General features: G+C 41.5%; 1 protein-coding gene across 2 annotated transcripts; it reads right to left on the bottom strand.

Annotated features, from left to right (window-relative positions):
• Positions 1-150: 150 nt before the first annotated feature.
• Positions 151-27,813, bottom strand: filip1b (filamin A interacting protein 1b). 2 transcript variants are annotated; one of them, XM_064339882.1, is made up of 7 exons: positions 27,186-27,813; positions 13,600-13,884; positions 12,053-12,226; positions 11,710-11,888; positions 3,208-6,001; positions 2,816-2,880; positions 941-1,145 (listed from the first exon to the last, which is right to left on the bottom strand). In XM_064339882.1, the coding sequence occupies exons 2-7, from the start codon at positions 13,876-13,878 to the stop codon at positions 1,082-1,084; spliced, it is 3,555 nt and encodes a 1,184-aa protein (XP_064195952.1). In that variant the 5' UTR covers positions 13,879-13,884; positions 27,186-27,813; the 3' UTR covers positions 941-1,081. The 2 variants fall into 2 exon arrangements, with proteins under 2 accessions (XP_064195951.1, XP_064195952.1); XM_064339881.1 differs by lacking the exon at positions 2,816-2,880 and having other exon boundaries at positions 151-1,145.
• Positions 27,814-27,914: the final 101 nt, after the last annotated feature.

Below are 27,914 nucleotides of genomic sequence, written 5' to 3' on the forward strand. Positions count from 1 at the left end.
TGGCAGCTGGTACACATTTCAAAAAGTGTACATCTGTACCCTACTTTAAAGATAAGGGTTTTATTTGTAACCTTGGTTTGTGTATTGACATTCTGCAAGCCATTTACAGTCATACTATTTTAGAGCATCAATACAAATTGAAAAAACAAATTACAAAATAAACAAACTTTATTCACATATCTTTTTTTTCTTTTTTGAGGTTTGCTGATCATGTTACAAACAGAACTACACTCAAGAGAAAAAACTCTTTTAATACCTTGAATTTCAAAGTGCCTCTTTTTTCAATGCTAGATATTCAGCAATCAATTCTCCATAATGCTTATATACTGATAAAACAAAGTGTGTATTAATTCTGACAATACAGATGTTTAATGTAAATAATATTAATATTTGTTCAGCGCACCGACTGAATTCAGCAAGCTCCACTGTGCACTTGCCATCCAGCTTCTCGTAATTCCCAAGTAACGTCAATATGGAATCCTTCCAATGAAATGCCGACATCCTCACCAAACAAAATTATAAAGAGAGTGAAAAAAAATGTAAGTGTGAGACCATGACTAGCATAGACGTGGGGCCTACTAACAGTACAGCCCAGTAAGGAATTCAAACACTGGAATTCACTCTAACAGTAGCATGCTAACAATTTAAATCAGGGCCATAACAACGGCATTCATACACATAAAAAGGGCTCATTTTAAAACACAATTGTCTATAATAATATAATAAATACACATTTGAAAAAAGTTAGTACTGTATTGACCTACTGCTGAGTTTTGTTCATTTTCTGCCTCAGAGTAGTTGGAGGAGACAGGAGAGAGTCCTCTCGGCTTGATATGGCTTATCCCGGTGTTACACTGAGGTACAGGTCGGTGGAGCTAGTGCATGTTGGCTGCACAGTGGCTGGTTTTACAGTATTTTCAATGACAGCCGTACTGACCTCAGCCCTTGCCTCCCCCCACTGGGCCAGCGCTGCTGAACGAAGACTTCTTCAGTTCGATCTTCATCGACTGGCTCTCGGGCCTCGACTCTATCCTTGTTGCCGCGGGGATCCCCTGCGTTCCCGGAACCGATTTCCCTGTTTTCATACCTTTTGACATAGGGATGCGTGTGGGCGTTGCCCGAGGTGACTGCATGTCCTGCCCGGGCTGACGGTGAGAGAAGGGCAGAGATAGACAGGACAGACAGGACAGACATTTAAAACAAGCAGGGGGAAATTTCCATATGAAACCTAGCAATATAGACAGTTAACTCCACTCCATGAGTCTTGCCGTCTCTAGGGCTCACTATATCATCTATTACTTCATACCTGCAGCTCAAGGCCACTGCTGAGCTGAACTGCAAGTCTATCTATAAACCATAAATATCTGATTATTTCAAGTAACCTTGATTGATGGATGAATTGAGTCAGTGAAAATAAACTGAAAATATAACACAGTAGAACCTAGGAGATGCAAACCTCCAGAGTTATGTACTGACCGATCAACTGAACAGGGTGTGAAACAGGAAGTAGCATTTGTAAATATATCAAATTGTTGAAGTTTGAAATAACAGAACTCTTGTTTGTGCCAATATGTCCAGGTGCAAGGGGGTTTGAAGTATGAAACTTGGCAGGGTCAACCAGTCTGTGTTGATGTTTAAAAAAAAATTACTGTAGAGCCAATCAGACTACAGGAAACAAATATGTTACCCAATGATGTATTAAATAAAGTTTTGCATAATGAAATCACTGGTATAAATAAAGAGAATGTACCTATTGTCTTCAGACAATTTGCAAAAATACTGTGTGAGTGTGTGTGTGTGTGTATCACAGGTACCTGTATATCTTTAATACATGTGCTTCTGCTGAACTAACCTCTGACACAGAGTGAGAGTTTCTTCAGCCAATATCAACAGCTTATTATGTCTGATTCCAAAAGGTGAGCAAAACATTTTTCATTGATACGAAAACCCCGAAATTTAGACAAAAATAGAATGGGGAAAAGATAACAAAACTTATTTTTTCCCCCAAAAGAAGCAAAAGATTCTGGCTCACTGAAAAGGAGGGGTATAGTTCAGGCTGCTGATGAAAATAATGAATGTTCTAATGACATCCCCATCACTGCTGGTTTGCTTGCTTAATTGGCTATTAAATTAACTTAAGCTGGTTTACAGCTAAAACTGAAGCTAAACTATTAAAATGAAAGTAATTTAAGGATGTGATTCCAATAAATAAAGGATTAACTATTAAAACCAGTCAATCTTCATGTCACTTTCAAAGTTGTAGATATTTCAGTCATGGAGCTCTGAGTGACCTTCATTCCCAAGTGCATTCAAATCTCTGAGGTTCTACTGTACATAAATATATGTTTAACTGTATTTCTGAGTTTGTTATGACCCCTCATGTTAAATATGTGAATGTTACACCTTTAAGTCTTACCTTTCATCTCATCACTCTGGTTATCTAATCTATTCAGTGATCGTAGTTCTATAAAAGCACACATTCAACATTAACAATTCAAGTGATATGATAATATCCACCAATAACAAATCCCAGAAAAGGGTATGTTTTGGTAGAATATTCAATTAGCAGGTTTGGTGATAAGCAGGTTAGCCTACTTCTGTTCAGACACCCAACCCATTTAGAGTTGTACTTGTCAACCCATTCTAAAAAGAGTTAAGGGGAGGATCATGTCAGTTCAGTTTGTGCCAGTCAGTTGATGTAAGCATACCTTCATACAAGGCTGAAAGCAGCCTCTATTAGGCTGGGTATGCATGTCAGTTCAATCCAGGGTTAGTACATGCCATTCAGTAGGGAAGGCATTCACTTTGTCGATACCTGGAAAGTGAGCTATCTAGGGAGTAGACACCCCCTGATATCATTTTGAAACATTTCAGAAGCAACTGAAATATAAAAGATTTGAAATAATAATTATTATTTTATTCCTTTATAAATCAAGTCAATCTGACATTTAGCTATTAATGAGATACACATTATAATAATAGGGACATTTGAATATTGCTAAGGCAGGTACTGGGTTTTAAATATCTGGAATATTTTAGGGACTACTGTATGAACAGGAAATTCATATATTTGAAAGCTTGATAAGGTTTATTTTAATGGATACCCACATTTTTAAAATTACTGTTAAATTGACTAATTTCTTATTTTTAATTGAACATTTAAAATAATCACTAAAGATTTTACAGATATGCTTTATCGATACTCACCACAGATTGAGTTGGTCTGGAAGGCGCAGAGGTGATGGGCGTGATGGTAATGCTGCTCGTCACTTTGCTGGGTGTGGCCTTGTTGGATGTGGTGGCATGACGAGGGGAGCGTAGCACCGTTCCAGTGGTTGTATCCTTGCTCTCCGCTGTCACAGCCACAGGCCTTAATGAGATTGCAGAGTTCCCGCTGCCTTCTGTGGGTCTCCTGACCTGAGACCCCAGGTGGATGTGGATCTTGTTGTCCTCAGTGGTGGTGATGATGCTGGCATTGGAGTTGTACTTCCTAATGGGTGTAGGCACCGTTTGCTTTTCTGGAGTGACTTTGAACACAGCCCGACCCATGGTCATCTCCTGGTGCTCCAACGAGCCGGACACATTGGGCACTGCAGAAGAGTTTACCGTTATGATCGAAACGGGAGACACGGGCCTTTCGGAGAAAGACGAGTTGCTTCTCTCGGGTGACTTAGCCCTGGAGATGGTGGTGATGGTGACAGGAGACTTGGCCCGGTCTGGCCCCGCTGTTCCCTGGCTGACCATGCTCATGCTCTTTGGGGGTATAATGGTGGGTTTGGGAATGATGGTGATCCTTGGCTTCTGCAACCCCAGGTTGGGAATGATAGCAGTGCTGGAGAAGAAGTCTTCAGCACAGGGGCTGGTTATTTCCAGGGTGGCGGTGCTGTTCTCATGGTCAGGGGTCACACGGATATGCAGAGGCTGTCCTTTCTTTTGAGACATCGTCAGCTCAGGGGATGAGCTTGGTGGCTCTCCATTTACAAGTGCCGTCTTCTCAGAACCATTCTGTGTAACTGTGTCCTTTTTCCTCATCCAGGGGATCCAGGATTTCCTCAAATTGAGCTCGCTAGTTGAAGTAGGGCAGCGATCCAGTACAGTCGGCTTCTTTAGTCCCCTCTGCCGCAGGTTACTCATGATGTGATTCTCCTCCAGGACTGACTTCTGGATGAAAACAGCAGGCGTGTCCTCTTCTGAGGTCTCGTTAGCCACCATGTCTGTCTGCACTCCAGTGGAGTTCAGGGGAATATCCACTATCCTCCTCCCGTTCATGCTGGGCCGTAGGGCACGGCTGTACCGTTTGGTGACCTCTAGCTCTTTCGTGAGGTTGCGCACTTCCTGGTTCATGGTTTTATTTTTGTTTTCTTCCTCAATGAGCCTTTTCTGAAGAACAGTGTAGTCCACCTGCAGCTGAGAAAGCTGGTCCTCTTTGTTCATTAGCTCATGGATTTTCTCCTTGAGTGCCTGAACATCAGCCTGGAGGTCCAGGGTTTTGGCCTCCTCCATCTTGCACCATTGTCTCAGCTCAGCTTCCTGGCTCACTGCCTCTCCCTTCTCTATTGCCTTGTTTCTGGCTATCTGATTCCTCATGTCCTCTAATTGCTGTGAGAGAGCATTAGCCTTGTCTTGCTCTGTCCTGAACTTTTTCTCCAGTAAGTCATACTCATCCTCTGTCTTCATCAGATCCCCCTCCACCACCTCCAGCTGCTGGAGGCGACTCTTTAACCTGTCAATTTCCAGTGTTAATTCCTGTACTTTGCTCTCCTCCTCTGAGAGTCTTACTTCCTCTTTCTTGTATCTGGCACATTCCCTCTCGGCCTCTTCCAGGCCCTCCATCCTCTTCTTCATCAGACTGATCTTTGAGTTCAGATCCTTGCATCGTTCCTCTTCACTTGAAAGTTTAATCTTCAGTTCATCTTTCTCTCTTGTGAGCGTAGTCACTTTAGCCTCCATCTCTGCCTTCAGCTTGAGAAGCCTCTTGCTTTCCTCAATCAGCTTTTCTGTAACTTCCATAACCTTACCTTGTTCAGCCTTAAACATCAGATTAAAATCATCACTCTTTTTCTCCTCGTGTTTAATCCTTTCAGCCATATTATTCCTCTCGTCCACTAGTATCACCGTAAAAGACTTCAGCTTTTTCAGGTCATCCCTTAAGCTCATCTCCACCTTTTCGAGCCTCGATTCTGAAGACTCAAGGTCTTTCACTCTGCTTTTAACCACTTCCAGCTCACTAGTCAAGTCTTTCGATAAGCTCTTTTCTGTTTCCAAGTTGATGTGCAGTTGAGCACATTCCACTTTGCTCACATTTAAAGCTCCCTCCAGTTTCTCTAGCTCCACCATCCTCCTGTGAAGCTTCTCCACTTCTAGCTTCAGCTCCTTGCTATGGTGTTCCTCATCCTGGAGCTTCTTCTTCAGCTCCCTGCACTGGGCCTCAGTCTTGGTGATCTCCTCATCCTTGCCCTCCATCTCCAGGACTCTTTTGCGAAGGGTCTCCAGCTCTGTCATCAGGTTGGCATTGCTACACTCCCCCTTGCTGATCTTATCCCTCAGCTCCTGAAGCTCCTCTTCCGACCGCTGCAGGGATGCATTGCTGTCCTCCAGCTCCTCAATCCTGCGTGTCAGGCTGGCCAGTTTCAGGCGCAGCTGTCGGCTCTGGGTCTCCTGGTGGGTCAGCTTGGCGGTCATCTCCTCATGCTCCTTTGTGAACCTGGTCGTCTTGTGTTCCAGCTCCACCTCCAGCTTCAGGATCTTCTGGGTGTCCTCCTTGGCTTTCCCGTCAACGGCTGACAGCCTTTGTTCCTTCTCCTGAAGCTTCTGGCTGAGGTCCTGGACCTTCTGGCTCTCCTGATGGATCTGTTCAATGTGGAGCTGTCGCTCTTCCACCAGCATTAGGGCAAAGGATTTGAGCTTGACCAACTCCTGTCGCACTTTCTCCAGACGCTTGTTGTGTTCTTTGTCTTTCTTAGCCTGGTATGCTTTCTCTTGTTCCAACAGACTCTTTAACCTAACAAGAGAAAGAGCAATATTTCCAATTATGATACAATATCTGCTGTTGTCTGTTTGTTGTTCAGATTTTGTCATAATATAACCTGACATAAAGTGAAATGTACTAAACATTTTAATTGGCTTAATTAGGTTTGGTGGTTTATGAGTGATTTTGACAGAAAGCTTATTCTTATGATTGTTTTGGTCTGATTGCCATAAATAAACACACAAATAAAACACCCAAATTAAATCTACTGCCTTATTATAAGTTGTCATAAAAGCTGAGATTGTTAATTAGTTCACCAAATGAATCATGATTGTAAACAACAGATTTGTAATGGTGCAAAAAACCTGACAAATGATGTCATCGGAAGTTGTTTTGTATCCTCTTTAGGAAGGATTTATTCATTATTTATTTTTGCAGAGCAACTATACTAGTCTATCAATTATTCCTTGTAAATATATTGATATGTATTACAGCTTCAAATAATTTTATAGATACGCACATTTTCATTTGTTGAAGCTGAAAAACGAATGTGAGATCACTCATGAGGAATAAAATACATTTGTAGGTTTACAGTCCCTAGTAAAATTTAAACATGACTCTTTCTATATGTGGTTCTCCAAGGTATCTCCATACTCCTTATGGTTCTCACACATAAACAAGCACAATGCCGAAAAGGAAGAAACACACTGAACTAACAGAACTAATGGTTCTCTCTGTTTATTATTATTATTATTATTATTATTATTTATGCACGAAATGAGTGATAATGACATAATAACATAACAATGACATCATAAAATACATGACCCATTTAACTCTTCCTAACTAGTCTCTGTCTACCCATTCAGTTTCTGCACTACTATCAATGAAATCGCTACAACAACTTGCCTGCAGACAAAGCACGCATTATCCACTCAGGTTTCCAAGTCGTAAAAAGCCTGTGCTTCATCAATATATTACAGCAAAGCTTGGGTTGCAGTAAATTAAAACAGAGACGCACATAATTATGCATATGACTTTGGATTCGTCCTAGCCTTTCTAAACTCTCAACATTTGAATCATCACTCAAACTTACCCACAAGTCTGCAAACACAACAGGTATATCCATGTCTAGCATGTCTTGCATTGTGCAAGAGCTCTTCAGCAGAAACTTTGTCAAGACTGAGGACAGCTCTTAATCCATAATAAATTAGCCATCACATTCCAACCGTGTCATCAGGACAATGAAAGGTGAAAGTTGTGGAAAACAGTGCTGGACCACAGGGTGATGATGTCATCCCTTCCATATATGGTGTGGAGTTGTGCAGCTCAAGTTTACACTCTGAGTAGGAGGGACTTAAAAGACAAAGGGACAGTGCTTTCTTTGCTAACATTCTATTTACTTTATGTTTTTCACTGAGAGACTAACAAGATTTTGTCTGAACAGAACACAGCACCCACAATTTATTGTATTTAGTTATTTGTTCATCCTTTGGTGAACTATGGGAACAGGAGCTTTCTATTTGAATGAAGAACATACTTTCATATTGCATTGAAATATATACATCCAATAAACGCAGTGCAGCTTTAATGGAATGTGCCACACAATGTGTATATACCCCCTGTTGTCTTCTCTGTGTCATTAGCATGTCAAAAAACTGCACTAAAATAATGCCCAGTTCACCAAAAATTCCCCAAGAATGATGTAACTGTCATTACGAATGAAGAGCACCAACATTTGGAAAAGGATGACCTTGTTTTGACCTAGTTCTCAGGCCATCAGCAGAAAGGAAATGACAGGCAGTCAGCAGCAGACGATTATAGCCATGCCAAAGAGGAACATCAGATTCCCGGTTAACGTGTAACATTCGCACAATGTTGCTAGAATGTCAGAACAACGTGAACATGTTAAGTGGGCTGTCCTCAAAGGCCCTCTCTACTGGTTACCTTGGCTCAACACCCCTGGATAATAAAGGATAGTACTGTGTAGTGCTAATAATGTAATTCCAAATATAAAGCCTCTAGGCAACTGCAAATGGCACTTCCCTCTATCAGGGCTCTGTTGAAGTCCCATTAATATTTCTAGAGTAGAGGTTACAGCCTCCATAATGATAAGCAGCATCTGGTCACTCTGTTGAAGAAAACTACTATGGTTTTTACTTATTCTTATTCACAGGAGTGCAAAGATAGGATGATGCCATCTGATCTGGCCCAAAGTCTTATTAATGTCCTAGCAATTCAAAAGAAGCCTTTTGCAACGCACAATAATGGTATCAGCAGAGACTACTTCATTTTTATCACTGAAAATACCTACATACAGAAAAAGTCTCAACAGTGATGTCTGTTGGCTCCCTGTAACCTCTACTGCATGACTTTCCTACGGACTAAAGGAATTACTTCCTTAAGAAATACACAAAGAGCTGCAACAAAATTTGCAACAGGATTAGCATTATGTCAGTTTCTGCACTGAACTTCTGTGTGGCTTTAATCAATTTCTCATTGCTATGCTTGCTCCCATTGGCCCTGTAAACAAATAAGCCTCTTAAGACAGAAAACTAATGCCGGTGACCGAATAGGTCTTCTCTTACTTAATTGCAGCAAAAGTCCCCTGTGTGTTAACGGAGAAGGAGTTGGGACGGGAGGTGGAAAGATAGCTTCCGATCCCTATCGCTGACAAAAATGCAAACACAGGAGTCCTATTGTCCCCACGTTCCTCTCCTCTCGTGGGCCAGCACCCATGCAAAGTGATCAGGGCCGCTGATGACATCACCAGAAGGGAAACACGGGGTGATTACAGTGGGGGGGAATGACTAATGACACGGTGCTGACAGACCAGAACACACCCACCTGGAGCTCGCAGAGGGTGTGTGAGGAAAGTGGAGATGGAGGTCTGTGTAAGGGCTGGATTTATATCTTGTTTAACAACTTAATTCCATTACCACCCTTGTAGGGAAAGTTAAGGGAAAAACCCACACAAAGCGGTTGGTTTTCATTTTATATTCATGTACTATGTACACACATATAAGTGAAAAAATTTAATAAATAAAACAATATCCATTTAACCTCTAGGGCAGACACAGTTAAAGTAGCTTTTTAAAGGCATTATGTTAGTAAAATTTCTGCCTTTTTGTTGAGCAGATTGTATATTTACAATGGCATATCCACAAGTCCAGCACAGCGTATAAAAATTAAACCTAATCTCCCCTTTTTAAGTAATGTGTTTGTCCTTGCATTTAGTAGGGCTGCTTTGCCTAAAAGGTAATTGGAGACATCGGTGAGGTCATGGCCTGCCATCAGTTCCCCGCGCTCAACAGACCATGAAACCTCGCCGAGCTCGGAGGCATTTTGGTGTGTGGACCAGAACTCACGCCACCTTCAAGTTCATTGTTCTCGACACTGATTGGGTTCTCCCCCAGCCCGAAGGAAAACAACCTCAGCCACCCGACTCCGGCGCGACGATAAAAAAGGAGGTGAGGGGGTCCGGTAAAGTGACGAGCCCTCGGAACCGTTTGAAGTTTTACGGCCGGTCGAAGGGCAGCTGCGTCTGCGCTCTGCCCCGGCGCTAACCGCGCGGGCGGTAGGGTTCGCGGGACGCCAACCGCGCACCGTCTTTCATCGCGGGCAAGCAGAGCGTGTCCGCTGAGGTCATTTTCAATACATGCTGAATGCTAAATGCTAAACGCTAAATGTGCTCCAAGTATGAGCAACTAGCGTTTAATTATGAGGTCGTATGAATCCTACCCTGCAAAAAAAAAATTATGGCTCAATGCAAACAGGAATGGACATACAAATAACGCACAAACACACACACACACGCGTGAGCGCGCGAACACACACACACAAACACACACACAGAAAGAGAAAGAGAGACAGGGAGGGAGAGAAGGAGAGAGAGAGAGACCGCACTAGACTTATCCTACACACAGCAACTTCAAAGTAACCATAAGACACTTTATTGTGCTTTATAAGCTGTGCTAAAATTAATACAGTACTCCTGAATACTCTATTTTTAAAACTTTGTAAAAAAAAATTAATGCCAAAAAAATAAATTACAATTTAAAAAGATAGTGGTCTTAGAATGCATATCTTTTTGTACATCTTATAAAATGAAAATGTAATCAGTGAAGTACCTGCTTTACACATTAGAGTTTACAATTGTGACAGCATAGCTCTAATGTCATGTTAGGGGCACGTCAGAGAGATTGGCTTTTCTTCACCCCAACACTCAAGATTCTATAGGTTTTGCAAATAGCCTTCACAGGAAAGGAAATTTTGAACTGGCACTAGGCCACAATGGCATGCTTTAAAGTCATTAACAAGCATGGCCGGAAGTGTCATAACACCTCATAATATTTTGGCACAAGTGAGACACGGGGCTCCGGGTTTGTGAAGCACTTACCGCCTGATGTAAATTTAGTTGTGCGTGGCAGTGCGTAAATCATGTCTACATCTGGACTTTCAATGCACCTCCATTTCTGTGCAGCTGTGGATGCCGATAGTCATCGCCGTTGGCTGCCATGATGGCCTTATCTGATCCATCTGAATGATGTGAGCTTTGTTTGCTGGCCTGTTCTGTCCTAACCTGTCAGTTGTTTAAAGCAGGACACCCTGATTCATTTCGAGCAGGCTTACTTGGCCTAGGAACAATCCAACCATTATGAGGGGGGATAGATTTTACTCTCCAACATGGTTCCTGCATTCACTGTCAGAAGACTTATCCAGCCGAGTCTAATTTATTACAAGAATTCACAAATGTACAATATGGAAAATGTCACTTTTTGTAGGACATTTGTGTAATGTTTGCTAAGACCGGCATTGACAGTATAACTCACACCTGTGCATTGAGCCCTCCTCTCTCTGCATCGCTGCATGTGCACTTTCCTGACACCCTCATTCTGGGAAACTTGCTTTTCGTGCGGCATATCATCCAGTTTAACAATGGGATCGTTAATTGAGCAATTTAGATTAAGTGCCTCACTCAAGGGATATGAACCTTTAACCTTTAACCTCCTGAATACGGGTCAGGATTTAGGGCCGAGGCGCAAAGATGACTCTATGACGTCACGGCCATGATCGGTGAGTGCCGTATTACAACGATGTGTCATGTTCCATTCCCTGACCAATTCATCACTTTGTGCGATGCCTAATTAAACCTCCGTTCCCAGAAGGGCATTCAGCCACCCCCCCCCCCCCCCCCCCCCCCCCGCGGGGCCCTTTCAGGGTTTTTACTCGCTTGGTATCTCGCACGTTAATTTGGCCCCCTTTGAAGTTCCCTCGGCCCCCTGCACCAGTTCTCATGTGCTGCTCCGTCCCTGGCCAATTGTTTGTGTCAGTGTGGTTCCCTCCTTCTTATCAGGGCTGTAGCGGGGTATCCCACAATGCAACCCCCCTGCAAGGTTTACAAGGTTAGCCCTACCCCCCTCCAACCTTTCTCAGTGCAATTTCAAATTTCAGTGTGCCAAAACTGAGGTGAGAAAAACACCAAATGAAATGTAAATACTGAGGTTAGTAGCAATAAGATTATAATCAATTATTTATGATAAAAATATTATTTATTTAATTTGAAGAGAAGTATGTCTTTAAAACTAGGCAGATATTTTTTATGTTTTAAAGATTTTTTTTCTGTACCTGCGTGAAAAATACGTATTTGCTAATACTTACCAATTGACATAAAACATATTGGAAGTAATCTATCCCCACACTGTGATGTGGAACGCTGCCCCCTCCCCCTCATTTCTCACCTCTCCCTCTCCTGCTCCAGCAGGTCGGTGAAGTCGTCGCTCTTGTTCATGTAGTCCACGTGCTTGCGCTTCTCGCCGTCCAGCTCGTTGACCGTGCGGCGGTGGCACTTCTCCGCCAGCAGCAGCTGCTCCAGCATGCGGCGGTAAGCCTCGCGGTGTTTACCCTCCAGGCGTTCCAGCTGGGGGGGGGGGGGGGCGTGGGGCAGAGAGGCCTCAGAACCCAGCCTGCATTTCACCACTAACCACCCTCCCTCCCTGACTCCCTGGGAACTGTTGCTTTGTGACTGGGCCCGCTTCAGACCCCGTTAAAATGTTCGAAACCGTAAGGACGCGCGTCGCTCACCTCCACCATGGGCGTCTCGTACACGTCCCCGCCTGCGCTTTTGGACTTGGCGAGCAGGCCGTCTCGGTACAGAGCGTGGAGGGCCTTGGGAGGGGCGGCGGAGCCGTACTGGGCCTCCAGAACCTTGGGATGGATCCTTCCGGACTCCATCATGCGGATGACATCCTCCCGTGCCTGTGGAGAAAAGGGCCTTCAGTAGCAACAAATGAGTAGCAGAGAATCTAACCGGTGGTAATCCTACAAATTTTGTGGTTCATGTTTTCTGTTAGCCTTCCTTCACTGTAAAACACAAACCCGCTAATGCCGTTTTTTCATGCAGCTTGATTCAATGTTGCATTTGTGCCACTAGATGGGGCCACATACTTCAGAAAGGCACTAATTTTCACTAGACTTCAAAAAAGGCAGCTCACATGTAGTAAAGCAGTTTGAAAAGCATATTTCCTTTTAAAATGGTGTAAAGTAAATTAGACAGTAGCATAGTTACTCAGCAAATTAATTATAGCCTTGTTGAACATTGCATTTTGTTCATAAACATTTAGTTTCTTTGTTTCCTCACTTTTAATACTGATGAGGAAAATATAGGACCTAAATGAATCATAGAATGTCAAATATTTCTCATAGACAATCTATATCTAAACTCCTGTTACTACAAGAATAATGTTGGAGAGCTGCAGAGTCAGTGTTTATGGCTGGAGAACTATTTTTTTGTGTTCCTATTCTTTACGCCCGAGAATGACAGAGAAAGAGATAGAGAAAAGGACCGAGAGATAATGAGAGGCTGTTTGTCTCTGAAGGGTAATTTATGAGGGAAACTGCATTAGAAAACAATTAGCCGCCATAACGCTGGGCAGAATCGGAGTACACTGTTTCCTGTTTCCACTCTGGGCACAGCACAGGAAGCAACACAGAGGCAGCTACATGGGTTAACAGCCGCTACCTAAAGGTGAGCCAGGGCCCCATCGTTTGCACGACACTTTGCCAGAGCATGCATGCCCATAAAATTCTGCCGACAAACGTAATCGTTCAGGACTTCATCCAGCACTGAAGGGTTTTATAGGTCTCTATTTATATTTAAATTTAGGGACCTGTGCCTTTAATTTGCTCTGCTTTGTGATAGGATCACTCTGGAAATGACTGGACCTGGAGTGTTGCTATGTGATCTCAACAAGCATCACTTCCAGTATATCAAATCAGGCCAGCCAAATGAATAGCTTTATAATGACACTATTGATCATTTGTACTGTGTCATTGCTGCTAAGGCTGCAAGGACTGAATTATTGGCTGACAGTCTCATAAAATAAATTCACTATTTGTCTAGTAATCAATGTGTCACTTGTGAGTTTGTAAAAGAGATAAATATTATCCATCAAAAGGTGTGAACAATGAGCAATGCATAAACTGTGGATTAAGTCTATATTTTATGTCCGGGGCAATTTCTTAATAAAGATGCTTATGTCTAAATGTTTATATATTTGTGCTCCCAACAAACATACAATACTATAATTCTCAATTCTAAATTATTATGACTTGTAAAAATTGACTCTTACCTGAACCTCACCCTCCATAATTCCCAAAAGGTGGAGAAGATCCTCTTTTGAAAGATCTGTTAATCCCTTTTTCTGACTGCTGTTCGTTGAGGATATATGAGAGGTTGTCAGTGTCCCAGAGTTCATAATCTCTCCATTCTCCTCCTGTTGAGGTTTCATTCTCCTCTTCTTAGAAGCATGGATTTTTCCTTCCTCTTCCTCGTTGATGCCAACGGATGGCTGGAGGACACCAAGCTGATCATTGGCTGGCCCATCTACTGCACCGTTTCTGGACCTCATCCTTGCCTAAATAGGGAATAAAATGAAGAGTTACTAAACTTCAAGTCTTTCATTAAACAGAGGCTTAATACCAGGTAATGATGGTGTCAAACAGTGGCTTTTGACAATAACAATCAGCGGAGCTCCTCTGTGTTTAGGCACATCAGCAGTACTGGCTATTTTGATAAGTCCGGGAGGAGTGATAAATGTGTTTTGTTGGCACCTGCCATCTGTAAACAGTGTCCTGTTGTGATTACAAACCCAGAGTCATGGGCAGACTCAATTGTGCTTGCTAGGACCGCAAAGCAACAAAATCATTTGACAGCACAAAATAGCATTAGGCGTGCCAGGGAAACAGGAGATGGCTGGTCATCAGCAAGGGCGTCTCACAAAGCAACCAGCACCCAGACAAGACAGGATATGTGCTGTCACTGGGATTATTAAAATATTTCAGATCCATGGACAGTGAGACAACAAAATACAACATTAATACATTCCATCCCTTCATTTCTCTTACCTATCTCTCTCTCTCTCTCTCCCTCTCGCTCTGTATATCCCACATCATTCTTTGTCTTTACCTTTCAATATTAATCCTTGATATAATTTTTTTGGGAGCTTGGTACGATCTTCTTTCTTTTCTGTCATTTCAATCAATCCAAATGTGGATTACGACACATTCAATTATCTATTTAAAAATAGCATAATTGCTGCCCACATACAGGGCTACAAACGCATATTTGTGGTTACACACATAATTTTGGTTATGCCAAAACACGGCAAACCCGCTAGCCTGCTGCCCAGCAGAGAGGCGGACCGGGAAGTCTGAGATAGGCGTCAGCTCCTGCGGTGTGGTAGGAAACGTGTCTCCCACAGATCCAGATGTTTCCTTACTGCTAAGCTCGTGTGGACGCTCTCTCTAAGCTAAGACACGGGGAAGCAGAAAGTTGCTCTCCTTCACTGTTTTATTAACTGGCCGCAAGCTTGTGAAGTCTAAGCCACAGCTTCCACTCCTGGTTGAGAAAGGATTTTGAGCTGCAGATTTCAAATAAAAATATAACCAGTGAGGATGCAGACAATTTCATGACATACTTATTATGTATTATCTAATTACTAATTGAAATAGTTCAAATAAACACATTAAATGGGGAAAAGGGATAAAATAGTCTGGAGGAGACTGATGTTACTCAGTAATAGAGTCAATAGAGCAGAAATTGTAAGGATGGCCTTCATAAGGATATGTTTCTCTGTGTTCCCCTTGTGTGCTCCTCGCAGTGCTGAAGGCTGTAAATTAAGAGCAAAAATGATCGCACATTCACTCTGTGAACTGTAATATTCCCTCAGAGTCCTTCACTGTAAAACACCCTGTGATATAATAGCAATGACATAGGCACAGGCATTGGTCCTGCAGCACACAAGGTTTGGGTTTACCATTTGAACTAAGCTCTCTTATGGTCAACATGTGTGATGTTACTGACCCAACCCAGCCCCTGGGCTGAAACAAAATGATTCATTATTCCTTGTTCCTTATATGCAGCCCCAGTTGGTATCACGTTGTCTTGACTTTTCTCAGGATTTTGAAATGTTTCTCTGGCTTTTGACCGTGAATTCCCCTCCTCTGTGTGCGAATGCCTCAAGAGAAGATCTTGATTTGGTCCCCGAGTACATGAATTGGCAGAGAGTCATGACCAACAGCAATATTGATAAGCGGAAAATAGTTCCAAGTAGAAAGCCAATTACTTTAGCAGGCAGTGGACACTGGATACAAGTTGAATATCTCTTCTCCAAAATTTTGCTCAAGAAAGGTCAGGGTGGGATAAGATTAAAAGCAGTCAATTGGCTGGGGTATATCATCAATTTATATCTGATTTACATCATCATAAGGTCCATTATTTATGTGACAGTTGGGGAACAGACCTGGAAATGAAACAGGACCCTTGATAAATCTTTGGCTCTCCACCAAGTTCTAAACTGAGTTGGAACTCAACAACAGTTCCTCAATCATGGGCTAGTTGATGAGAGCGAACCTCCTCAGATATTCCCTAACAACAAATACAATTCTCTTTGGGTAAGCCTATTACTTTATGAAGGGTAAACTATGCTTGGGCAGTACATAAAACCAGCAGAAAAGGTCTCTTTTGTGTTGTAAAACATATTCAATTGCCGGAAAGATTAAACGCTATCCAGACTCAAGAAATGGTGTCAGAAGGATTGCTTCTTGAAATATCTATTTCTTATTAGTCAGTAAATGTTCAATTAAATGTTCAATTGGTGACCTATCTGGGGTAAATGAAAAAGTAATTACTTAAAGATAATTGCCAATGTTTTATGGTGAAAAATTGAGGACCTTTATTAAATTATTTGTTTTCATTTTAAGAAATTACAAAAACATCAGCTTGAATACTGTGGGGATGGGAAAATGATAGGCCTTCATTTTTGTACATCAAATTGCATTTCCATTTTGCATGGAAAATAAACATGGATTCTTTAACTGGCCTGAAATATGACTTCTCCCACTATAACTACAACTATAAAAATCCATGCTTTTCTTGCTGGAAGGCTCAAGATCCATAATCAATAGTGATGGCCTGAAAACTGCCCCTCCTTTAAAGTTCATGATACCCAGATGTTTTACAAGCAGCCGAATTAACAGCAAGCTTTCAGATGAACACTTTTGTGCACATACATGTTCACAGCCTAAGGGAGTTATTCAGAGTTCTTGGATGACTTCACTGAATTTTTAACAAACCCGACAAAGCTGCAGAATGAGTATCGTAACCCATTTTTCACCCAGTTTGAGTCCTTCTGAATCACTGTTGGGTTACCAGCACCTGAGCTAGGAGCATTGCAGCTCAAGTGCATGTATTCCCTCAGTACACTCACCTGCAAGCCTGTCACTATTTTCACCGCCTACAGACTAAACAATACTGCAGGAAAGGTAGAGCAAATTGAAGCTGAGGTGAATTTCTCATTAATAACTCTGGCTGGACTGGAAACTGTGGTCAGATAATGACAAAGCAGAGGTTCAAACCTACAATACTGTAAGGCCCAGCCTTATGTTGTTCAGTTTTTGCCAGCTTTCTTTTATTTATTTTTTTTTTTTGGTCAAGACTAAGATTTATTCACAAAAATATTGCTATATTACTAGGCCCATCATTCTTCAGAGACACGTGTAATACCTTGTATTTTCTAATGCCCTTGAGCTACACTCATTTCCCACCAAATAATGATAATCATCTGATAGTTTGCAAGCAACTTTTGGGATGTTATCTGCAATTATTTCCTGCTACAGGACACATAGCTGAACTAAAGGACAATCATTTTAAAATTATCTTTCAATTCCTCACAGGGTTCCAGGCCCTAAAAGCTTCCAGGTTATTTTACAAAGAATGACCCAGCTGCACTACTGTGAAGTCGAAGAGGTCGTGGAAAGTTTACAGAGAGTAGGATTTATAGGACTTCTAAGTGCAGTTTGTGAAAGGTATGGAATTAGACCATACAAAATGATGTGAGAAACTTGTGTTGGGGTGAAACAAGGATACCATCTGCTTACTGTTATCCAGCACAAGGCATGACATAAATGTGTGAGTAGCACACCATGAAGACACATGGGGACGGGCCTAAGACCAGAAGTATGGGCCGAACATTTCTAAAGTGACAGGCCTAAAGCACTTCTCTCCTCACGCTGGTCTGGTTGTGGTCTGACAGCGACATAGTGCACTTTTCATAATCTCAGCCATGCTCAAGTATGACTTCAGGACGTGTAATTACTTACAGATAAGTACCGAATGTGCAGAACCTCCCTTGTGATCTCATGCAACCTTTCACCTGTGACTCTCGTGCTTTCGTCAAGTACGTCATGCTGGGGATCTTTCTCCCAGTGCTGTGTTGTTGTGATAAAGATTACCCAGGACAATTACGTATGTGAACTTAGTCTGGCTGCAAGATTTCAGAAGAACCTCTACCAAGTAGGGACTGTATGCATCAAGGCCATCATTAATATCCTTTTTCAACTTCCCAAAAATAAATCTTAAAAACAAGATTATGAAATATGATTGAACATTACAAGTACAGAATTTGTATGAAATATGATTGAACATCACAAGTACAGAATTTGTGTATTAATAGCCAGTAGCCATACCCCCTGGACCCATGATGGGAGATTGTGTTGTAGGAGATGCCATCTTTTGATTCATCCTTATGAATACAACAATTAGTTGCTATGCAATCTCTTATATTCTCCCTTGCATATTATATTATATTATATTATATTATATTATATTATATTATATTATATTATATTATACTATATCAATGAAACAAAAGAACTCAATGGCACACTGAAAATGCAGTACATACTGACTAAATACCTCCTGGGTTAGGCATGTATGATCACAATGATCACACTCCAATGATGTCTAAGAGCCAAAAGTTGTAATTCAGCCATACCAGATAGAATTCATTCAGACCCACATTCATACATTTTAAATGGGAATAGCATCATTAAATATGTGTTTCTCAATTGAACTGATACTGATGCAGAGATAATTCTGCAAACTTTTGACTGTTTAAATTCAAAACAAAATATGTAATGTAGCATGGATGATAATAATGATGCAGATACCACCCCCCCACACACACACACCCACACACACAAAGAGTAGCTATACTGTGATGGAGCTAGGTTTTTATGACCCAAATGCTTCCAGTTCATTTTCAAGGTGGATTATTGCTGTTTTACCTTGCTGTTTTACCTTGAGGTAGTTAATTTTGAAATGCTTATCCAGCTGTCTGCACTGATGGATATTACATAAAACATAAGCTATTCAGGCTGCCTTGGATACAGGTGCATGATAAAAAAGGAAATGATATCATGTCATACCACGATCATCCACAGACAGAGCATGAGGATATCGCATTTGTATGGGGACAAAGTTCTTGAGGTCATTAACATTTGCCTGTGATGAAACATATGTGTGACTCAGGAAGGGTAAACGCTGGCAGCCAACTGGTAGCGGCTACTTTAGCCCTGGAGTTAGTGGAGGTATTAATGATTGTTTCAGGAGGGAAGCCAAGCAACCCAGCGGGTTAGTCAATAGGACTGCCTTCATTTTCAATGGCATCATGAATCATATAAAAATGGAGAGTTACATAAGTAAACACAGCCAAGAGAAACATGGCCAAACAAGGCAGAAAGTACCACAGATCTGTTTTTACAAAGATCAGATTCCCAAGCCGAACCCACTTCAATTTCACTTGCGTAGTAATATTCCCACCAGCACAATTTATTAAATGCCTTCTCATTTTTATTAAAACGAAAAATAAAATGAGATTTATTAAACATACAGCACTGTACAGAGTACCATCCATTATTAGGATTGTAAAGAGGTGACAGAAAATTCAGTCATTGCATCTTAGAGCGGAATTAAGTATGGCACAAATAAAACATAAATTTTCCAATTTTGCCATTTAAGATGTAGTGAACATGTACCCTCATCAGACCTCCAGCTGTCTTCACCATATTGTCATTGTTTTTAATCAATCATCAGGTTCAACCTTTTCCCCCTTGACTTCTGTTCCATACACTGACAATATAAAAATGGCTATTTACCCCGCTAACCATTTTTGGTTCCCAAAACATTCCTGGGGTATTAAGGCAAACACTCCCAAACAATAAATTTATCTTGGTGTCCTGGATCTTCCATGAATGTTATTTTTACGTCACAAGCAGTACAGCAGGAATTGTCTGAGGACATTATTCAATTTTGTTTTCACAGTTAAAAAAAAAAAACCAAAAGCGAATTGTGATAAACTTTAGGAAAGGCTCTCATAGTTGGAATTATCTCACAGTCAAATGGGAATCTAATCAGAACGCTCCCCAACGCTCTTGAGAAGCTCTGTACTTGCTGGATGTATGATGCAATTGCAGACACTCAACAAAATGTAACATATAATAGTCTAACATCCAGCTTAGAGAGGTCAAAGGCAATGGAAATTCTGGGCCTGTTTTCTTTTTTTTCTTTTAACCTTAAACTTGTAGTTCACTCAATCCTGGAGTAGCTGTACTTCAGCCAGCCAGGTGGAGATCTCAGAAGCAACTGGAGGAGACAAGCGAAAGTCCGAGTCAATGACGAGCCGAAATAGCCTCCTATCGCAGAGCTAAATGGCGGGGCATAGGACGCAGCTGTCTGCGTGTGAAATTTCCCGGAATATATATAGGTTCTCCCACATGTGCGCTGAACCCAGGGCTGAAGAGGTGTATCACTTTATAGGCAATCAGCAATCGTGCGCATGCCATGCATAGCTGATACTTTAATTTTACTCCTCAGCTGGTAGGCTCCCAACACACCTATTGGCAGTTGTAAATAATTGGCGATCGCTTTCAGTGCCGGGGGGGGCGGGGGGTGGATGGGGAGGGGCCGATTTAACTGATGGTCCCTGCTGTTCTCCCTGGGTTGATTCATTCCCGTGACGTGCCACGCGTGTCTCTGGGACCGCTCCGCATCCCCTGGCATTTCTAAACTTAGGCACGAACCGGTGGGTATTGATAGCGCTTGGCTTCTCTCGCTTTTTGGTGCGAGCATTCCGTTGCGCTGTGACGGTGCAGTTAATTTTGGAAACAAAGACTGTTTAAGGCCACTTCGAAACAGCCCTCCCTATTCATGTGACCATGGAGAAACGGTGACGGGCCAACAATATCCCTGCCCTTTACTTCTCTGGTGGATCTTCTACCATAGTTTCTCATGGTACAGTATACAACACACAACACGAGTATACTTACTGCACCAGTGTGGTGCTACTCACTGCTATTAGGGTATACAGGCTTTCTTACATATTGCTGTGTTTGAATGAAGTGAGCCGATCCCTTGCAGAATCTGAGCTCCACTGGGGGTCCAGGGGATGCTAGTCGTGCTGGCACCAGGAGGCAGTTCTATTTCGACCACTGCGGTCAGCGGTAGTTAACCAAGGCAAAACAAGGTAATGACAGGTGGTGGCAGCTGCCCAAATTCCCCTTTTATTCTCTACCCCTTGAAAATGTCTTTGAAAAAGGACTTTGATTCGTCCCCCACTACATACTTGAATTGCTGTGACTAAATAAGGGAAGCAAGAGCCAGCATAACGGGCTGCACCCTGTGGAACTTCAGCAATGGCAGGATTCCGTGGCTGGATTCTGCTATCCAGTAGGCTGTAGAGATTTTTATAAATGTGTAAAAAAAAAGAATTTTGCAACCTGGGAGTTTTATATATTTATTTGGGCACTTGAGAGAATCCAGAGGAGATTTCAAGCATTCCCAAAACTAATTTTGAAGGCATTGCAAAGGATTTTGTAACCGTCCCATGAGGTTGCTGTACTCATTTATCAAATGATCAAACACACGTATTTTGTGCAGATTTTATTGTAAATTAACACAACATTTTAAAAGACCCGAAGCAACAGACTCTGTCATGAGCAACTGCCTTTTCTGAAGAACAACAGAGAACCAAAGAAATTAGTTATGCAATGACACCGAATTGCAAAATCATATTACTTCCAGACGTGCAAAAATTTGTTTGAGCCAAGGTCACCTCGTCCAGTCTGTTATTAGCTACAGTGTGATATATTTTGCCTCCCTGTGAGTCTGTACTGAAATTACTGAGACGGAGAGTTCACAAAGGGGTCACACGGCTATTTTTTAATCGTCTGCAGTGCTCACAGAACTATTCAGTGTAATAGTTTTTTTTTTGCTGTTGCCTGGAGCCTTGATTTATATGTTATGCACTCATAACACTTCCGTAATGTTGCTTAAAACATTACATGTACCTAGATAATCCAAAGCTCCAGCCATACAGGCTTGTTGTTTTTGACCTTTCCCACCACATTAGACGACCTGCAGGTCAGAACTGGCTGTGAACGAAGGGCTTGGACCAACAGACACTCATACCTCACATGTACGCAGCATACGCACAGCATGGCCATTACACATTATATTTCAACATGAGCTCTCAGCTGCTGTTAGCATCCAGCATTAATATCTCTTCTGTTGACACGTCCAACTTGTGCAGAATATCAGCTTTCGGGGTGATTATAACTTATAGTGACATATTTCAGGCTCATAAATTAATATAAAGATAGCCTTCTCACAACAGCTTGGTCCGTCATATCAACAAGGGTAGCCTCTGGCTGTTTCCTGTGATCCCCGCACTGAATCTCGGTTGCCTGTCTCATTGCCATCATTTAGCATCATAGGTCAACCTTTCATGGGCTGTAGGATACGGTGCTTTAGGACACCCATCGTCACCTGTGAGTCCACACCACTCACACTTCCGGGAGTCTTTGCCACTCACACTTCCCAAAATTTGGTATTGGCATTATAAGCAAGCAAACTGCAAGGAAAACACTGACATTCCCCCAAAGTATGACTTTGAAACATACGCTTGTAATTTACAACAGTAAATTTTAAAGTCATACTTAAGAGAACTTAAGGGAATGTCATTGGGATTATTTATCTGAGCATGACAACGTCCTTTGGTGAGGACATGTTTATTTTAGAACAGTGGGTTGTGCCTTCCTCTGGTATGGAAGGAGAGGTGATCTAAGAAGAATTCTGATGTCTCCACTAAATTATGTGATGTCAGCACGCTTTTCTTTCTAGTATCGGCCGTTCTGCTTTGGGAACATGACATCATTAGATGTCACCTTACAAGGCTGTAAAAGTAAAATGTAAAAATAGAAGTCACAGATAGACTCGACCAGGCTCACAGTGATATAAGATAAGAAAAAAAACAGGTCAGGGTTTTCTGTGAGGTGTCAAGAATCCACCCCAAGATTATTTCAGGAAAAGAGCAAATGCAAGAAAACTGCTGTCTCATTTTGAACCAAAATTTGTTTAGATTTTTCTGGTCCTTGACTGATTTCTGAATATTACCACTGTCAAGCCCTTTGTAGGTACAGAACAGAAAATACGACAGATTCAAGCCACAAACTTAATGGAGAAAAGGATAATGGCAAAATGAAAGGTAGCATTACCCCACGTATTACAAGTTTTTATTCAATCTACCAGAAAGATAGGTAATAGCTATGTTAAACTGAATAAAATATAACATTTTCATGTGAAATATGTTCTGTGTTTTATTCAACAGCATAATCACTTTGGTCTTAATAAAGGCTTTATTACAATCACAGAATATAGTAGTAATCACATTAGAGGAAATAATGGCATCAGAACATATATGCCATTGACATCATTTTATATTATCAATGCATTTTGTGTTGACTACTGCAGAGGTTTGAGGGTCTTTCAGAAATATATTGATGATCCCTGTTCTCAGCTTTCAGAGACTGGACTCGGGGCAGTCAACCAGAACAAAGTGTTGTTGAGAAACAAAAGCTGGCAGAGAAAAGGTTTTCATCGTCTCAGACCTCATGGAAACCTGTCAAAAACGGTGACATCACAGGCCAGATGTAGCATTTCCAGTAGACCAGCCTCATGCACATTTCTGGAAGAATGGAGATGAAGTCACTTCCCTCATAAATGCGGAGAGAGAGAGGAATGAGATTACTGCTGACTGAGTCGTACTGCAGTGGATTTACAGCCAGCATCTATCTGCATCAGCCTGAAAGCACTCAATGGTTTATTCAGTGGTCAGTTTATAAAACACACTGTCTGAACTTCCTTCTGTGAAAAAGAAGACCAATATCCAACCCATTAGGCAAACTTTGAAACTATGCTTTACATCATTCAGACGCCATCTATAAGTATTGGAACTCATTCTGAATACAATCAATACAATGTTACATGGCGGATTCATGTCAACTGACATTAGACATTAGCATTTTTTGCTGTTGCAGGAAGATGATTCTATAACAGACTGTCATGCTGTACATGCAGTTGGTGTAACATAAGGAGTCTGCAGATTAAGAGAAGTGTCTCTTACATTGGGTCAGAGGCCCCCCGAGACACTGTCTTCACTCAGTGAAAGAAAATAAAATGTGATGTATTGTTGGGTTGATTGATTTGCTGATTGAGAATGCACACATGAGGAAGGAGGGGCACCAGGCAGAGAGGCCTCAACAAACGCATGTATATCCAGGTCTATTTCCTCGCTTTTTTTTTTCTTTTCTCAATTCCAATGGCAACACAAGTGATATTTGCGATTGCTTCTGTCAGCTGCAGCTGTCACCAAACTGATTATTTAGCTGCAGTCGTTACACACCGCCCCCCCACCCCCCTACCCAGGGGAGTATTGTGTGGCATCATCCACCAAAAAGTGCCTAGGTCAAGGCCTGGGCCTGTTCCTTCAGTGCGACCCACACCCTTCTGCCCCTGCACACCCAGCGAAGTGAACGCATGGTGGTCATTCTACAGCCATTCCAGTCAAAGCACAACCCTGCTGATGTGAAACAGGCACTGTGAGTGTCCACAGTGAGCGTCTGAAGCGGCCTTGTCAGTCTAATGGTCCTCTATGCGTCATCAAGCTCCCACAATAAAAACATGCACACATTTCAGCTTCACAGGGCCGTTACATGCTTTAGCGACATGCTAAAGGTTTATTAGGATGAGGTCAAAGATGCTTGAGACCCCATCTCTTTCTTTATTGACTTATGAGCAGTCTGATAGGGCTATTGAACTGCTTCTCTCCTCTTTGGTTTACTACCATGACATGATGTCACAACTCATAAAATGTCCATATTCTTTATACATATATGCTTGGCCAAAACAAACTATATTCTCAGAATGCTACGCTTTCTATGTGATTTCTTTTCTTGGTTAAAAAGCGTATAACGGCTCTACTAGTCAGAAAAGATTGATTATTGTTCTCTGGTTATGTGTGTTGCATTGTATAACCACAAAAACAATAAACAAATGCAAACCCTCCATTTGGTAATTGTTTTGTTGCCATAGGAACTATGATGTCGCTTGCGCAGCCAAACATTACGGCAGAGGCTGTTATTTCCTTTCCTCTCGGATTGTTGTGCTGAAATAGCGTAATGATCTCATCAGCCACCGTCCTGTCCCATCATTCGCCATTTGGCTGTTCGTAAATTAGGAACACGCGCATTGGCTGAAGCATAATCATCTTCAGCGCAAACGAGTAAAGGCACATGAAGGTGATGCAAAATTATGCTGTGTTAATAAATATCGCTCTCACATATGGGAGTGAGTGTTTGGGCAAAGAATGTTTTTTTTTAAGGGAAAACATTAACATAATTGTCTGGAGACAGTGCACTGACCACAACACAGTTAAACATGTCTATAATTATGTAATTAAAATACAAATTGCAACTGCCAAGGTCAAGGTAAACAAACTGGATTTGACCTTTGTGTACATTGTACCTGGACATTAATTAATATCATTATTAATTATCGGAAAAAGATATGCTGCGCCTGTTTAATAAAACAAAAAAAAAAGGTGTTAGTGAGTACACCTCTGGGGGCTCCGAATTACTTACTAACTGGCAGATACCATTATACTTTCAATTTCTTCCACACGTTATGAAGAAGAATGTCAAGCACAAACCTTGATTCAAACGGATTCTAACATTTTAATACTTAAATCATAGTTTTTCTTTAATGCAAATATTTCATTTCAATTGTTTCAAGTATGTGCAAACACCCAACTGCTGAGGTTCAGGCCCTGTTTAAACCCATACCAGAGTTTTTAGTCTGTACTTTACAGTCATGGAGAATAGAACTCAAATCAAATTCAAATTTACTGCACTCTCACAAAGGAAAATCATTTCGTTTGATGTTCCAAAATTACGGTGATTTATAGCTCAGAATGGAAACACAGTGCAAAAGGTTCATGATGGAACATTTCTGTCTGCAGAGGTTTAGATATTCTACTTTTTTTTCTCTCTGACCAAAGACCTTTTGAGACAGAAACAATGATCCAGGTTGTCCCATAAAATGCACTGAGGCTTCAATTAGGGGAACTTTGTGTATTCTTAAATACCGTTCATTTGAAGAGCTCACATTATCATGGAGAAAGGATTTCTAATTGTATGATGTCTGCCTCATGACTCTACCAAACAAGATGAGAATGCTGTGATTCACATATGTGTTTTCTACGTCACCAATGCAAGGATAATGCCCTCATTCAGATGTGGACTGAAACACTGGACAAATAAGTCCTATATGCTATCTTGAGCGGGTATGAAAAAAACCAAAGAACAAAAATTCCTTGTTCATGTCAATCTAATTTTAATCCAAGTCAGACAAGCTGCACTTGTGAAAATCTCAATGAACTCAATTTCTGAGATTAATGTACTGTATGAGCCTCTTCATAAGATTCCGAAACATGATCATGTTTGAGGCCCTGAAACACAATCTTCAATACACTTTTCTACAATGAAATATGAAGACTGACCCATTAAATTTTTTTAAATAGTTATTCGTCTGGATTAGAAAGGTGTCGTATATACTTGGAGACCTACAATCACAATGGATGTGTTAAAAACAACAAATAACGTGTCGTTTTAACACACCTTTATGTCTAGTTAATGACAACATATTTTGTGTTACTTTCAACACAGTCTGTGTAACAAATATGTTGCATATTTTAAACGAAGCAGCAACTTTGACACAAAATGTGTTGAAAGTATCACAAAAGTAGCAACACAGAAAGTGCGTTGGATATTAACACATCATTTTTGAGAGTGTACAGGTTCTTTTTGCTCTCTGTAGTAGATAAATAATTTAAAAAGAGACAGTTCTTATTGTCTTAAAAGTTTTTTTGTCTGTCCTCTAAATACTAATAGCTGCCATTTATGTTATAATTTTGCCTGAAGACCTATTGAAAGCATTTTTATGGTAGAAGATGTCAATAATGCTCGGTTGCTGGTATGAGCAATTATGCAGCTCAAGCAGCCTCTGCCATCTGATTCATACCAGAGTTTCTGTGGAAATCCATTCAAATCCATTCATGAGTCATGAGCGCATATACAGTACACCACTATCCCTGGGGGCACCTTTCCGATAAGAAATTAAACTAATTGTCCATCTGTTGCTGTGGTCATGGGGAATGTCTTATAAATGCTGCAGAACAATATTTCTCACAGCAGAAAATGACACCGCCCAATAGCACTGTAACATACAAGGCATAATGTCTACTGCTGTACCGTAACTCAGAGGTAGTTTATGTCTTTCAAACTAGACAATACAGCCCCACATTAATAAAATATGCCGCTAAGCATTTGCTTCATCCTGTCTATGGTGTCAGCACACAGTTCAGTCATTCAGCCGTTGTTTGAAGAGACTGCAGTTAAATGGAAATCAGTTACAAAGTTATGTGAAGTGTGAGAGAGAGTCTTTGTGGGGACTTTGGAAGAGAAAGAGCATGCCTTCGCTTACCTGCTTTCAGTGGTCCCCGGTCTCAGGTCGTCGCGAACGGGTCAAGGTTCAGTCAGAGATAATGTAATCCTCAAGCAGAAACAACCTTTCCCAAGGTTTCTGACCTCAGCTGATAGCCTCCAGAGCACATACTATTGCCAAGACAGGCTCTTTAATGCTTCTCTTCTTCTTTTTCTCTGCCTGCTCTGCTTCAGAATGGTAATGCAGAAAATAAAGACTGTCCTCTCCCCTCTCTCTAAATTTAACCCAACAGAGGCATATACTCGGAGAGGATGTGTGTGAGAGAGAGAGAGAGAGAGAGAGAGAGAGAGAGAGACCAATAGGAAAGGGGAGGAGGTCAGAACATTTCTTTTCCCGCTTCTGTTTTAATTTTATCCTCAAAGAGAGAGAGAGAGAGACAGAGAGAGAGATAGAGAGGGAAATTCAGCCAGGGAAAGAGAGGACAACAAAAGAGGTCTGATTTCCTTTTTCAGAAGTCTTGTTTTCTTCTCTCGCTCTTTTGTTCTGAGGATGAGAGCGTGGAGTGTGGAGCCGAGCAGCGTCGGGGCTATATTTATCCAGTGTCCTCAGTCACTCATGGCCGTTAGCAGCTGAGCAGTTTCAGGGAGGCTTTCTCAGCCCCTCTGACAGCTGTGCTATCGAGCATTCCTCATGCCCGGGAAGTCCAGCGCAGTCATTCTATACAGAGGCAGGCACGGGGATCTGAACTGACCAGTCACAGAGCTTCTG

Source organism: Anguilla rostrata, chromosome 6, assembly GCF_018555375.3.
Source record: "Anguilla rostrata isolate EN2019 chromosome 6, ASM1855537v3, whole genome shotgun sequence".
NCBI lineage: Eukaryota > Metazoa > Chordata > Actinopteri > Anguilliformes > Anguillidae > Anguilla > Anguilla rostrata.